The following is a 14,619-nucleotide window of genomic DNA, read 5'->3' on the forward strand; positions in this document are numbered from 1 at the left end:
GCCGTGCTTGTTTTTTTTTACTTAAAGTCCGTTAAAGTTAAAGTTAAAGACAACAACCACAACAACAACGGTGGGCAATTGGAGTTGTACGCAGCACATCGCGCGGTGGTTGGAATGGAATGTTAAATAAGCCTCGCCGAAAGACAGTTCACAGGGCGAGGAGGAGAGTTTTGGATTACATTCTAGAACCTCCATAGGAGCTGATGTTAGGAGGGTGATAGGCTGGAGTATTGGAATGGATCGTTCCAAAATTATTACAATTCAATAAAAAATATGTAAAAATTCAACTCCACGACTGTCACTTTGCTTAAGTCGTAGCTTAAGATAATTTGAGCCAAAAGCAGATTTATTTTTGAAGCGTTTTTGTAACGAAACCAAATAAAATTTGATTGTTTCGATTGGATATTTGATATTAATTTGAAGAAGAGTTTTTGGAAAATCGCTTCAAAAAGTTGCGATATGCATTGAATCGGCGTGATTTTTCCAAAAATCTCTTTGTTAATTTTACTTCAAATGATCCAAAAATTTTACACAATACTCTTCAAAGGCATCAGCATCCATTGTAGAAATGTAAAAAATAAATGCCACTAAAACAAATTAAATACATAAACCAAGCGCCTCGGCAAATTGCAAGCTCAGAGTATCGCTTGCAATATTCACAACAAGCCGGCCCTTTAAACATTCATTATTCCGCATGCAAATGACACCACTTACTGCGGCGGCGGCACCAACAGTCACACACTTACATCACATCAGTGAAAAGAGAAGCCACATACACGGGGCACGCACGCAAATTGCGTCCCTTGTAATCTCCTTGGCGTGTGTCTTGACGACGACGAGTCAGTCTCCAAATTAATAGAATAACAAATGAGAAGAAGCTGCAGAACGATTATGCACACCTCGATGGCGGTGGCGGCCTAGAAAAGCAGAAGAGAGCATTGCGCATCGGTGCATCAGTGTCTCTCGTCAGCAACATTTTGACAGCGCAGCAGTCCAAGCAACGATTATGGAAGATTACGGGAGCACGCTGGTTGAGTGAGTTTTGCTTCTGTTTTCCTGCACAGGAAAGGCAAACTGCAGGGAAAATCACCATTTAGCCACAAGTGCACGAGCCTCCGCAACTCCTGGGGCTGGCCACCGAGGGCTGAGAGTGAAGGTTAGTACCGGTTGGAAAATTGCATTCGCTTCGAGGGCCTCGCAAATCGCAGGCCATAGGGAACGACGATCGCTGTTGTGTGCGTATGTCAGAGAGCAGCAGAGAATATGCATGTGAATTGCATATTTTATAACAACCGGGACAAAACTTTACGATTTCCGTGCGCATAGGTTCAGGAGCTTTTAAGATTAGCTCAGGATAGGGATGTTAAATGGCCTTTTGTGGATCATAAATTACGCTTCGAACATGCTTTTAAAAGGGCCCTGGTTGAAAGAAGCTTATAGTTTTGAGCATTAGAAACCCATTCTCTGCATTGATGTAACACGCTACGCCACGGCACGAAAATCACTCAAAATGCTAAATATTAAAGCAGCACCCAGCAGCAGAAGGAGAGAATTCAACGGAAACGAGCCGCCGACAAACGGTGGCATTTAATTTTGAATCTTTCAAGACGAATAAACGTCAAACGTTGCCGGACCGAAAAGAGACACTCGAAAGAACATCCAAAAAAGAGTCTCGCTGCGCAGCAGCAGCGTTGGATTCTTTTCCGAAGCGAATGGCACGCGATTTACAGGAGAAACTGTGTTGTTTTTTTTTTTCATCTCTTAGTCATTTCTCGGTCCCTCTCCAACCAATCCTATTGCAGAGCAAGAAGGCATCAACGGCAACGAGGAATTAATTCCAGGAAATTAAAACACCAACTTGGCACCCCACCCAGACTCGTGGGGTTCGTTCTTTGCGCGAGGTGTTCTCCTCGCAGGCGCGCTGGAATTTCAGAACAGAAGCTTGTCATTTGCGCATTCGGCGTCCCGCTACTTCTCCTGTTGCTGCTGCTATACATCCCCTATCTATGATTGTTGACTGGAAGCGCGGAACCAATTAACCAAATTGGAGTATGATACAACCCCCGGAGCCGTGCATCCCGCGCGATGCAGGAGAAGAAGCGGAGCGGACTGGACTCCACAATAGCCGGCGGACGAAAGCTCTCTCTCTCTCGGTGCAGGAGGAGGAGAGACGCGAAAATTCGCGGCATTTTTCTTCCTTTCCAATTTCAAAAAAAAGGCCCCGACTACTGTCGTCGTTCCATCCGGGCAGGGACTTCTTTCGCTCAGTTCTCAGAAAGTGGAAGTAGGATCATACCCAGGATTCACGATGCTTTCTGAGCGTTGTCCCTGCTCTCGCTGATTTTCTGATGGAAAAAGCTAGAAACGTAGTTCATTTACTGATGAGTATGGTGCTTATGCGATGATAAACGCCTCTATAACGGTGGATTTGCGCTCTATTTCATGGCATAACAGAAAACCTAGCGACTATATATTAATAAAATGGACTTCAAAAAGTGCAAACGAATTTGAATTTGATTTTTGCCATATTGGAAACGCAAAACCGAATTGTAGATCGACCTGAACCTTTCAAATCCCTAAAAAAAAAATTAAAAACGAACCTAAGAACGATTAATAAAGTAAGATCATGCAACGAGCTTTCACTCTTTCACAATTTATCACTGTTCGATGTGCCCGTCGAAACTCTAGTTGCTAGCTAGCTGGTTTGATGGCAAAACTTGACGAAGGAGCGATTTGGTGCCCACCCCCTTCCCTCCAACGATTCTCGTCGGCAATTAAATTAACGACGACAGAAGATGGTGAACATCAAAGCATTAAACTTTACCAGCACTCGAGCCCCGCAACTTCTTCATCGGTGCGCGGAGAGACAAATCGCTACCAACATTCCATAAACATAGAATTAACCGGCAACAGGTTGAGAGTTGGGTGCGAGTAGATCTAGGAAATTCGTTGTGTCTATGTTACAAAAATGGTGCTTTGGTACGAAGGTGGACTTTTGATAAGAGTGTCTTGAAATATGGAAGGCCCCCAGCCGTTCGATGTTTGACAAGATGTTAAGACGTTAAGTATACATTTCCAGAGAGGAGAGAAAGAAAAGAAATGATGGTAAAATGATACTTTGAAGTCAGATTTTATATCCTGGTAGACTTCCTCCTCTTTGAACGGCCTAAATAAACAGACAGTTGGGACACTTCTAGGCAACATTTAGCCAGCCAGTAAAAATAGGGTGCCACGAGCAATTAGTACAAAGTGAGAGTAAATGCAAAACCTTGTTCTCCACTAGAAACGATGGCGTTCTGTAGGTGGAAAGGCAAATTCAAATGTATTCATTAAAAATATCGCAGAGAAGCACCACAGTTCTAAAAACGAGTCAGTCTCTCTGACGTACGCAATCATGCGCCAAAGTGACTCCTACAAGTGGTTCTTTGATTTTACCCCGTCTATTTCGTCGCAACCTGCAGCACGAAACACAAACCGCAGATTGCGAGTAGGGTGGAGGAGGATATTAATTTTCTCAAACCGATCGGGCCCACTCATTCCCAAAACAGTAAACGGAGTGCTTGACTCCACAATGCCGATAATGCACCTCGCAACGGGGGCGGCTAACGCGGTGGTGTGGTGTTAGCGCGAGACGAAGACTAAGAAAAGCAAGTCGCTCGAAAGAAAATCAATAAAATCTATTTTTACCCCGAAGCCACTTTCAGGACTCATTTTCGAATTCCTCTAAGGGCTATGCACTCTCTCTCTCTCTCCCCGTTGCCGCTCGTTAGTCCTACTCCAGCGGTGCTACTGGAGCTAATCATGTTTTGAGTGAAATCAAACACACGCATGGATCACTGACGACGTTGTGGCGACAATTTCCAGTCGCAACTTCTGCGCTCACGCTCACCGTACACAACACTAAACACATATTAGAATTCCAGACAGCACTAGTAGGAGGAGGAAGAGCGAGCGAGCTGGTGATTGTGGGAGTGGAACCAGAAACAACCGTTTCTTTTTATGCGCGCATCCCCGCGTCTAGAGGATCGAAGCCCACCACTTCTACCTCTTCAGGGGTTCGTCGTTAATGCGGTTGTGCTTGGAACCGAGGAAAGCAGAGGAGAGACGCCCTGGAGACACCCAGTAGTGGCGGCAACTCGGTCGTAAAGAATAATTGTCCAGCAAAACACACTCCATCCATCCCCCGCCACGCCCGGGGGGTAGTAGTGTAAATAGATGCTCGAACAGAAAGTGGGACTTTTTAGTTGAATGTCACCTGGAGAGTTGGAGTTGGTGGCTTCAACTACATTGCTACAAGTTGGTCTCTCGTCTCGCTACGCATGGTACCACTGCCACTCCGTGGACCATAGGGGAGGATGAAAAGGAGGCGGAGAGAGGTCGTAAAAGCTGGCCGGAACATACCACATTCCCGCGCCTTCTGTGCGTCGAGAAGGGCGCGGTACGGTACGATGTGAGCGGCGGATGGGCGTGGAATAGAAATGAGTAGGAGAGCTGTTGCGACCGAATGAGTTGTTGTTGGTGGCCAACCAGCAGATTTCACGCAAGTATTTTCAAAGTATGGTTGTTGCTTTTGCTACAATCGTGCACTAGCGTACTAAATTCGTTAAGTATTTGTAGATTGTTTCAGTTGATCAATGTTGCTGTAGATTATATAAAGAAAATGCTGCATTCCTGGGCTTAAATCGTATTTACTGGCGAATACACTTCTTGTCAAGGCAGCGCAAAAGTAAATTTGCTCTGTGTAATGAATACATTGACGAGATATTGAATCCAACAGACACTTTTTCGATCGAGCGCTCTTGACAAGAACACAGTTCAATTATTCAGAAACATGTTCCAATACAACCAAGTGACAAACTCATGCTGGTACACTTCACGACACATCGAAACACTAAAATCCATCAGAACTCTTCACAAACAGAGATAATTTGGAATAGTGAATGCTTCTAATGCTACTTCTTCCGATGAGTCACACAGTTGTTCACTTGAACAACTTCTCTTCCAAAAAGTGTCTGTTTCGGTCGGATGGGCACAAGGGAGTGGGTGTGGGTGCGTATCGTAATGAATTGCGATTGTCCCCGCACTTCATTTCCCCAGCTGTGTGTAGTCGGATTGCTCGAATGGCCGTGCAGAATATCGGGAACAACCGGCACACCGTTGCGGAGGTGGCACTCTAATAATTATGCTTCTACGCAGTTGGCAAGGTTGAAACGTGGGAATTGGACGTGAATCACTTCGAGTGCCGTTCTGGTACCTTCTGGTAAGTAATACATTCCAGGTATGGATGCTTTGTTTCGGTAAAAGATGAATATTATAACCCGAAAGCATTTGTGTAAAAATCGTATAAAAAACGAGTTGAACAATTATTAAACATCTTTAGACATCGAAACATCGGGGCACTATGTGCTTTTTCCATTAAGCGTTACGACAAGGCACATATTTCTCGGTGACAGCATTGCTGCTGCCCGGCGCGTCCTACATTATCTAACTTCCGTTTCCGTTCCGCACTTAATTCCGAGGGACTGCAGAGCGCCAACCGCGTGCGACACGCATGCCTCCACCGAACTCAGGTCGGTCTGAGCTGCGTGTCGTCGGTCTCTGACTCATCGAACCCGTCGTCGTTGTCGTCGTCGTCGTACAAGAACTACGCACTCGTGAGGACACTTGGACGATGGCACGGAGAGGAACGAGAGAGATAAGGAAGAATAAAAACAAAGAAAAAAACATAATGGATGCTTTGGAATGGAATGCACTTCGACAAAGCGCGTCCTATGGATAGAAAGAGCTTTCTTCGAGCGCATCTCGAGCGAGCGGCAATTCTAACCCAAAATGGCGAACAACAAAGCCGGACGTAAAAAAGAATGGATCGGATAGAATGGGGAAGTTACGTGTCGTGCTGCTCGTCGAATGGCGAATGGAGAAGTTCAAATTCCAAATTCCAAACTGTCACCCACTGATAACATAAGAAAACGACGGGGGTCGCAAAAGAATGCATAATTCGCACCCGATTAAGTTCGCTTATTTTGAGTTTCTGCTCCTTCGTTGGAACAGAACCGTTGTTGCACTCCCGATGCGTTTGATTGGAGGAAAACGTTACACGGATCGGACCGGATTACGCTGCTACTCTCGCACATCCCACTGTCTGATGACAACTGTTTTCTCCGTTTGCTTCCGTTGCAGCACGTTACTGTGTCTGGTACGACGACGGCGGCACCACCGACCACGTTGAGTAAGCGTAGGGGTTAGCTAAAGGACATCGCAAACCCAAAAAACCTTGGTGTAGGTCGCGCTCCTGCTGCTCACGTAGCCAGTCAGAGCGAATGGATAGCTCTTTGTGTTCGTCGTTCCCCGTCGTATGTTAGTGGCACAAAAAGGCAGTGGAGAAAAGGAAATAAAAGGGCTGGAAAAAAGTGCGTTCCTTTGTGGATTATCGTCCACATTTGCGTAACCAATGTGTGTGACGGGATTATGGTGAAGAAATGCTGATGTAAGAAGTTCCCGAGGTAAAGGCGCCTTAAAGTCTGAACTCGAGGGCTACCAATCAACTCACTGACATTCACTGCAGCGGTTTGTTTGCACTTTTTCCTGCTATTAAGCTGCTCTTATCAGCGAGAGTGAGAGAGGGAGAGGTCAGCCAATTAATATCATTACCGTGTGATAGCAAGTAGGATTTGAGATCGGTCCTCGATACCATCCATCTCTCCAGCGACCATTTGCTATCGATTTGCGCTGCTAACAAGCGAAGCCACTAGCGAAATGAGCCTTTTTGTTTCCGAATTCCTCCAAACAGCGAGCGCGCCACTAGACTAAGGGTGAGGCGGAGCTACTTCTGTGCTCCACTTAGAGCACTTTGTCCTCTGGAAAACCATCGCGCCATGGAGACTACATAGCGCATGCTGTTGCTGTTGCGACCGGCGACAAGGAGTTTGCAACCGAGCGAACATAAAACATGTAGTTTCAGATTGTTATCAGAGTATTATTGCCATTAAACAAGCTCCTGCTGCTGCTGCTGCTCCTGTTCGGTTGTCGCAGAAAGCACTAGTTCCCCTCTCTCCATGCTCCTCTTTTACAGCTTCTGCTTTTGGCGAATAGAGCTCTCTGTACCCCATATTTTTCCATAATACCCCCTCTCCCTCTCTGGCTTCATAGCCGCCGCACAGAAGCATATCCTTTTTTGTCTACTTCCTTTCGCAAACTACGCCGTAGACGTGGTGGTTGATTTTGAGGAATTTTCTCTTTGCTACACACATACAAACACACGTACAAGGGACCGGCGCCGCCGGTAGCATCAGTAACAGCAGCAGCAGCAGAAGCAGATGAGCTCATGCACCGATCGCGCATAACGGAATGTTGGCTGCACAATGCAAAGCGTATAGCATAAAGTCGAGAGGGAGCCGTGTTGGGGAGCGGGATGAAGAGAAAAGAATGTTTCTCCAGGTTCCATTGTTCGATCCAAACACACCTCCCCCCCCCCCCCCCCCCCCGTTTTCCGTGTGTAGGAGGTATGCTCACTAAGAGAAGCTGTAACCCAGATCATGGTTCGGAGGAAGCTACTTATCATTCCCCTTTAGAACATCCCTTTTCCCCGTGTAACAGTTACAGTGCCGGTGTTACGCCATTCGGTTCGAAAGATGATTCTCCAGACTTTATCCTAAATAAGGCTGTCTCTCGACATTGCAATGAACAATTGCTCCACCACACCACCACCACAAATCTCCATGAATATAGCAGCAGAAAAAACGCAGCCATGCAAAACGTTGAAGAGTAGCTCAGTAGTCCGTAAGCACAGAGAAGAAAAGTTTAAAGCCGGGGATACATGAAGCGTAAACTCCCGTATAAACTCATAGTGTAATGCCAAAAAGATTATACTTATGTCAAAAAGATTATAGGCCCGCTGAGTGTAAATCCGAGCGTAAAAGCAAGCGTAAACACAGCACCAACATGAAGCGTAGCGTTCTGAAGAATTGAATGTTCTACAATCGCTAATACAGCAACTAACATCTTAAAATATAGAAAAAGATGTTCAGAAATCAACTTATCTCGTCGATTTATATTTTTTGTGGCCAGAAACACATGTAATTGATGTAATAGCATAGTGTAATTGCAGGTGCACGAATGTAATTGCAGTTGACGTTTCGGTATAAACTTTTATGCGATTATGCCTGCCACACGAAGCGTAAACTTTTTGGCATTACATTCTGAGTTTATACGAGAGTTTACGCTTCATGTATCCCCGGCTTAATGTTTTTTTTTTTTGATAACAAATCTGTTCTATTGCCAACAGCATAATCATTTCTTATCAAAAAAGAACACGACAAAGTTACGAAATGTGCCAACGCGAGTGACATAATGAAGCGCTACGGAGTAACCAAAATCCAATAACACATAAAGAGGGTGAATGCGTCGGCAATTGAAAGGAGCTTAAATGAGGCGAAGCAGTGGGGAGGGAGCGTGTGAGCGTGAGAAGCAGCATCTTCGAAAGGACAAAGTAGAAGATAGCTTCGCAAATAGAAGCAAACCGCATACCAAGCAGCACCAGCAGCAGCCCACACATAAGGGGGCAAAGTTGGTCGATGGCTCGGTTGACGAATGTGATCATCAGTAAATTAAATGCACAAAGTTCGGCATCAGCAAAAGGTTTTCCCCGAGCAGCGATGCCACGCAGAACGCAGAGAAAGCAGCATTAGAGACAAGCATTGCCCCCCTCCACCGCATTGGCAGCAAGGTTAGTCAACTTCCAAGATGAATGGTATCACCACAACGCATCACAGACGAGCGGTTAGTGTGGGTGAGTCCTTGTGCGTGATGTTCACATGTTCGATAAGAGAACCACAGGACATAACTAGAACTAAAAGAACGCACCAACGACGACGAGGACGAAATTGTGTCCTTTAGCGAGCAGAAAAGGAATGGGCGAGCTTCTTCTACTTCTTCATCGCGACATCACACCACGATCGCGTGCACACACAAAGAAAACGGAGCACACCATGGAGCCGGGTGAGATTTATTTCCAAGATTTATTGGAAGTTAAAAACATTGGCAATAAATTAAGTCTCAGGGTCCAGTGGTGAGCGAGCGCGCCGGGTGTCACACGATGTTTCCTAGGACCTGACCTGGCGCGTGGCGTGGCGTAACCCATCTTCTTGTCGATCTTTTGTAGCACTAGCGACGATAGAGAGCGAGTAATTGGCAAACAGCAAATCGGTGTCAATCGGTTCGTGGCCAGCAGTTCCTCCTATCAACAACAAGACGGTTACAGGTTGCCGAGGTCGGGAGCTGGTGCTGGAATTTAGTAGCAGCGGCAGCAGCACGCCGCTGTTGTTGAAAAACTAAATTAAAGTTGTTCGTTCAGCGTCACAGGATTCACGCCACTAAAAAGCACAAAGGCCACCATACCGTGTGGCTGATGATTGAACATTCTCTGATTGCTTCATAATCTCCGGCAAGAATGTTCCGGCGCGTCCTTCGGATACGCTGAGCGCTCGGAACTATTTGTTCATAACGCAACGCAGCAACGCAAACTCGATCCTTCGCCTCAATAGCTCACGAACCGCAAAACGCGGCGAAGGAACCGCGCGCCAAGGACGGTCGGTCGGTCGGTGCAGCACGTTCCGGGATGCCGGTCTCGGTGTGTATCGAATGGCATTAAATCGCCATTGTTGCGCACGCTGTTGATGGGTGATGGATTTTTACAAAAGAATTAAGTTGCTAACAGACCGACCGACACCATCTCTCACTACCGATTGTTCCATCCATCCTTCCTGAGCGCCCCGAGGAAGGAGTCTTTTCTATCAAGGAAACAGTAGCGTTACCAACTCTCTGTTCGATGCTCGGCGTCTTTGTCAACGCAGCAGCACAGCACCATCACCACCACCATTAGCTAGAACTTGATCCACAACAAAACAACAGCAAACCTCGGTTTGAAAGAGGATCCGGTTTCCCGGTTGCTTGGCAGAAGAAGAACCGCACGGGCATTGTGTCATGATGGGATGGCCGCCATCGAGCGAGCATCTCTGTGCGCTGCATTCTTCCGATTCTTCTTGCCTTCATATTGGGCCACGGATTGGCCAGCACTGCTAGTGGCCATCAGTGTGATAAATTTTATGGAATCTCCTAGAGCAACCCCGGGGTGGCCCCACCACTATTATAACCAGGCTCCACAAAAAAAAGCCGGTTGTGTGCCTCGCTTCGTTCGTGAAAGGAAATAAACTCCTCCAGAATAGATTGCATAGAAGAGGAAGCGCCGCCAATGGGGAGCAGCAGTAGTTGTGCTGCTGGTGCTGCTACAAAACACATTATGAAATTCGAGCTTCCACCCAAAAAGGCTGTTAAATGTGAACCTCGATCGCCCGGATTGCAGTAGTGCGCGCCTTGTGCCCTGGCAGCCATCGGCAACGCGGGGAAAGGGAAGCATGAACAGAAAAGATGGCGAGCCGGGCACAGAAGAAACAATAAAATTTATTGGTCTACAACATTTGGCGTTTGCGCTAGTGTGCGCTTAGGAAAGAGAGCGCAACGCGGTGCTAATGATGGAGGAAAAATCACATTATAATGATGGCGACGACGGACGGCAGCATTCGCATTCTGGGGGGGCAAATCAAATCCAAATATGCTTCCCCAAACAAAACCATTCAACGACAGAGCTTCGGGACAAACTATTGCAGCGCAGTAATGCTGGATAAGAAGAAGTCGCGCTATAATCGCGATGGTAGGAAGAGCCTTGGCCGTTTATTGCGGTGCAAAAATCGAAAAGAAAAGGATGGCCGGTCGGCCCCTAAAATAGAAGCTCAAGATCAAGATGCTGTTGGTGCTAATCATTGGCTCAGTTGCACTTCAGGGAACGCAAACGCGGTTGAAGGTTAGCGGGAAAGCAATGTGGCTCCAGTCTGTGTGTTTTGCGCGGGCTCGGAGCCAAATGGTTTCGAGAAAAGCGAGAGACATAGAAATGAAATTGCAATATTTTCTTGCAAGGAAAATTCGATAAAATAGTTCAACCTCTCTCTACTGCACACGCCAGAAGCACAACGAAACTAACATAAATGAAAGCAATCCTACCACCATCAAGAATCATTATTTCGCTCGCCACATAATCGGTGTTTCGTTTCAAATTCCTCTGCAATCTCTGCCACGAGCCCAACAGACGAGATACCGGAGTGCGAGTGAGGCATTGAAATATTGAGCAGCAGGAAAAGATGACAAAAAAAATATTGTAATGCCGCTTGGTGTGGCTTCCCCCGTGTGGCCCAGTGGGGACAAATAGACACGGGAGGGAGTACCATAGCAGCAGCAACGAGCGCCAGTGATCAGTGCACGTGCCCCGAAGGGCGCATCCGTCTTGCAGCAATCAATCAAGCGAAGAACCACAAATACAATCATCCTGTCAAAAGGATGCCACCATACAGATCGGTGGGAACAAAAAGAGAGGGAAAGGGGGACTACAGCTCCACGGAGACGAACCGTGATGATGCCGTCGAGCCTTTCGTTCTGGATGGCAGGACGTCCGAGGTCCGGGGGCACGTTTGACAAATCAACATGCCCCGTTGGAGTGACAATCTACTCTTCGAATTGCTCGCTGCCTGGAAGTGATGTTATTTTTTCTTCTAGAGCTTCTGCAGGAGTTCTACAAAATATCCAAAAAGGAAAAGTTGCATTGAGGCAGAGCGACACCAAGAATTAATTCCCAGAAATAGTTCAATTACGTCGTGCCTTTAAAAGACACGAAACCCATCCCATTTCAAATGTCTCGTTCGTGATGCCTTTTTATTATCCGGACACTATTATCCTTTCAAAAGAGAGAGTATTAATAGTGAAGGATTTTCCTCGAAACAAGGAACTGTTACACAAATTACTTCATTAATTGAATGATGGTTGGGGCTGGCGGCTTTCCCACCGTTGTCCTCATTCTTTTGCCCGCTTTAGGCCCATTTTAGGCCGTCAAGTAAATCTAGCGATGATGAGCAGCCGCAGCTAGGTGGCCACACACCAGGCCAGCCTATCGGAAAGAACTGAGGGCGCGATATGATGAGAGGCGCACCAGAAGTGGGTCGTCGATTGAGTATTTATTTTCTCGTTCATCGCTAACGCCAACTAGTCGATAGGAAGCGAAGGAATGCGTTCTACAAGCGGGTACAAGGGGCTCATAAATCGATAGCCACCAAGCACCAGCGCACCAGCTGTACATGTGCGTGTGTCTTTATCGTTGAAACACTAGGCCAATGAAAAAGAAGAAGCAAAAGAACCCCGAATTGTCGCGAGACGAAAAAGCCAAAAAAGAAAACATTCCACAACAATCTACCACCCCCCTGCTGTAGGAGGGAGTGTGGGGCGCGAGAGGCCACAAAATAAGTCATAGTCAAGTGGCTATAAAGCTGATAAATATCAATTTTATTAGGTAGTTGCGCCTTGTCCGACTTCTGCGCTGGTGGTGGCTGGTGCGACTATTTTTCCGGGACCACCGGTGGCCACAGAAATAGTCCGGTCCCTTCAGGCAAGCAAACCGTCACGCACGCACGAAAATGGAATAGAAAAACGAAGCGCCAATCACGAAGTTATGCTTCAAGTTTTGACTTTTTTTTCCTCTTTGGTTTTTGGGGTCTTCATATACGGTAGTTGAAGGTGGAAGAAGGAAAGGGACAAATTTTTGGTGTAAGTAGATCAATGCTAGAATTAATGTTCCCCAAGGTCCATCGTCACGCCGTGAAGTCAAGTCCTACCCCGCCCTGGCATTCCTGACTGACTAATAACTTGAAGAAATTACTTACAAACCCCAGGGTGCGAAGGAAGTGCTGCTCATAGGGAAGACGACTCGAGACGACTTGTCAATCAGTAGTCAGTGTGTATGTGTCTGTGATGCTCACCTAGAAGTAGAAAAAAACAGAAGATAGAAGGGATGATTAAACACATACAGCCACTACTGGTTAATGATACGAGTGGGCACATTAATTGAATTAGCATCATTCTAGGTGCTCTTTAAACCACGAGAGAAATGGAAAGTCGTTCCATTAATTACTTGCTTCCCGAAGGGGAGGAGGACTACTACAAGAGCCACCACGCCACTTGTGAAGAAGTGAAGTCTCCAAAGCCTTCGAGTGAGTGAGAGAGAACCTGAAGAACGTCGTTTATTCTTCCCTTGCCTTTTGCCTTCTCGTGAAGGATCTTTGATGATTAATTTAAGGAGGGTTATAAAGTTAAAATTGCACACACTTATTATGCGCTACACCGCATACCCTCTCCCGTCCCCTCATCACACTCGTCGTCCTTTATCGCTGGGCGTTGCTTCCGATTGCAAACCGCAGGCCCCGCCGCGACGACGACGATTTGCAATTACCCACTTGAGCAATAATTAATGATAGGCATCATAAAAAAAACGAAACGGTGGTGTGTTGGTGCTCCATCGCTTATGTCCTTGACTTCGCACTACATAAAACGCTTCTCCCCCTTCCCGTGCACGAATCGTTGATTTATTTTATTCATTTTCACGGGAATGGAAAAGCCGCTTTGCTCGATGCGATGTTTGTTTTAATTTTTAATTCCCTGTTTTACATCAACCAGGAGCAATTGCGATGCGGTATTAGCAAGTTATTACATGAAAATAAAATGGCCAGAAATAATTAAAATTTGTGCTTTAGATGTCATTCATCATCGAAATCGATTGATTAATCGGGAAACTACAAATCTAAAAAATCAGGAAAACATACGAAAACAATTTCTAGCGTCCAGTACACTGAAGGGGTTTGGTTCGCTCACCAAAACATCCCACCATCGCTGGGACACACTGTTGCGCAAAACCAATCCAATCCGACCTACCGACCGATCGACCAACCAACCGACCGGCGGATGCGCTGCGATGACGTTCAAAGTGAACGGGTTCATTGCTCTTCCTCCCGATGTGTACACCAACACACGCGAACCGGCAACAACATCAACATCGCCAGCAAGCAAACACAGAGACACACATCGTAAGGAGCAGCTCATCGTGCTGCTGCTGCGCGCACGTTCTGAGACAACCATGTGGTTTTCGGGAGGAACTCTCGCAACACTCCTTACCATCATTCCCATCCCCAAAACCACCCCAAAGATCCTTCTCTCTCGAGCATCAGTCGCTTGGTTCTCGTTCTCGAACCGGAAGGCGGTTTGTGATGCGAAAAGAAGCAACCTCTTTTACAGATGAGTTGAGGAGTCGTCCACCGAGAGCTTGAACGAGAGTGGCTTGTGTGTCTGGAACGTCCGCAAACGCTGAACTCTCGCGGTTTCCTCTCGACGACTAGAACGCACGGCGTTCCCTGTGTTCTCTCTGTGTGTCAGCAGCAGCAGCAGCAGCAGCATCGTTCTAAGTGTGTTCATTTCCCTTCTCTTCCTCGATTTAGCTCAACATTTAAACTGGATCTGGGGAGCTTGAACAGCAGACGACGATGAAGATGACGACCATGCGGGATGAAGGAAAAATCGTGCCATCACCTCCCTTCCCTGATGCGCTAACTTTCGCTCTCGATCGTGTGCAGAGAGAGCGCACGGTGTGGAAACCGAAACTAAAACCATCTGGGAGGATTGTTGTCGCTCGCGCCCTTTCGCTTCCTTTTTGGAAGTCTGGGACTCTGGCGGTCGCTTTGCAGATGCTTT

The 14,619-nt window shown here is 46.7% G+C and overlaps 1 protein-coding gene across 6 annotated transcripts in view; it reads right to left on the reverse strand.

Annotated features, from left to right (window-relative positions):
• LOC126568870 (neurogenic protein mastermind) overlaps positions 1–14,619 on the reverse strand; it is a 111,925-nt gene that overhangs the window by 28,811 nt on the left and 68,495 nt on the right. The window contains exon 2 of one of the 6 annotated variants that reach the window (XM_050225527.1): positions 12,762–12,857. The exons of the other annotated variants lie outside the window; for them this stretch is intronic. Within the exon in view, the coding sequence (XP_050081484.1) occupies positions 12,762–12,793 (32 nt within the window). The 5' untranslated portion in view covers positions 12,794–12,857. The remainder of the gene's footprint in view (positions 1–12,761; positions 12,858–14,619) is intronic. 6 annotated transcript variants of the gene reach the window in all.

Source organism: Anopheles aquasalis, chromosome 2, assembly GCF_943734665.1.
Source record: "Anopheles aquasalis chromosome 2, idAnoAquaMG_Q_19, whole genome shotgun sequence".
Classification (NCBI taxonomy): Eukaryota; Metazoa; Arthropoda; class Insecta; order Diptera; family Culicidae; genus Anopheles; species Anopheles aquasalis.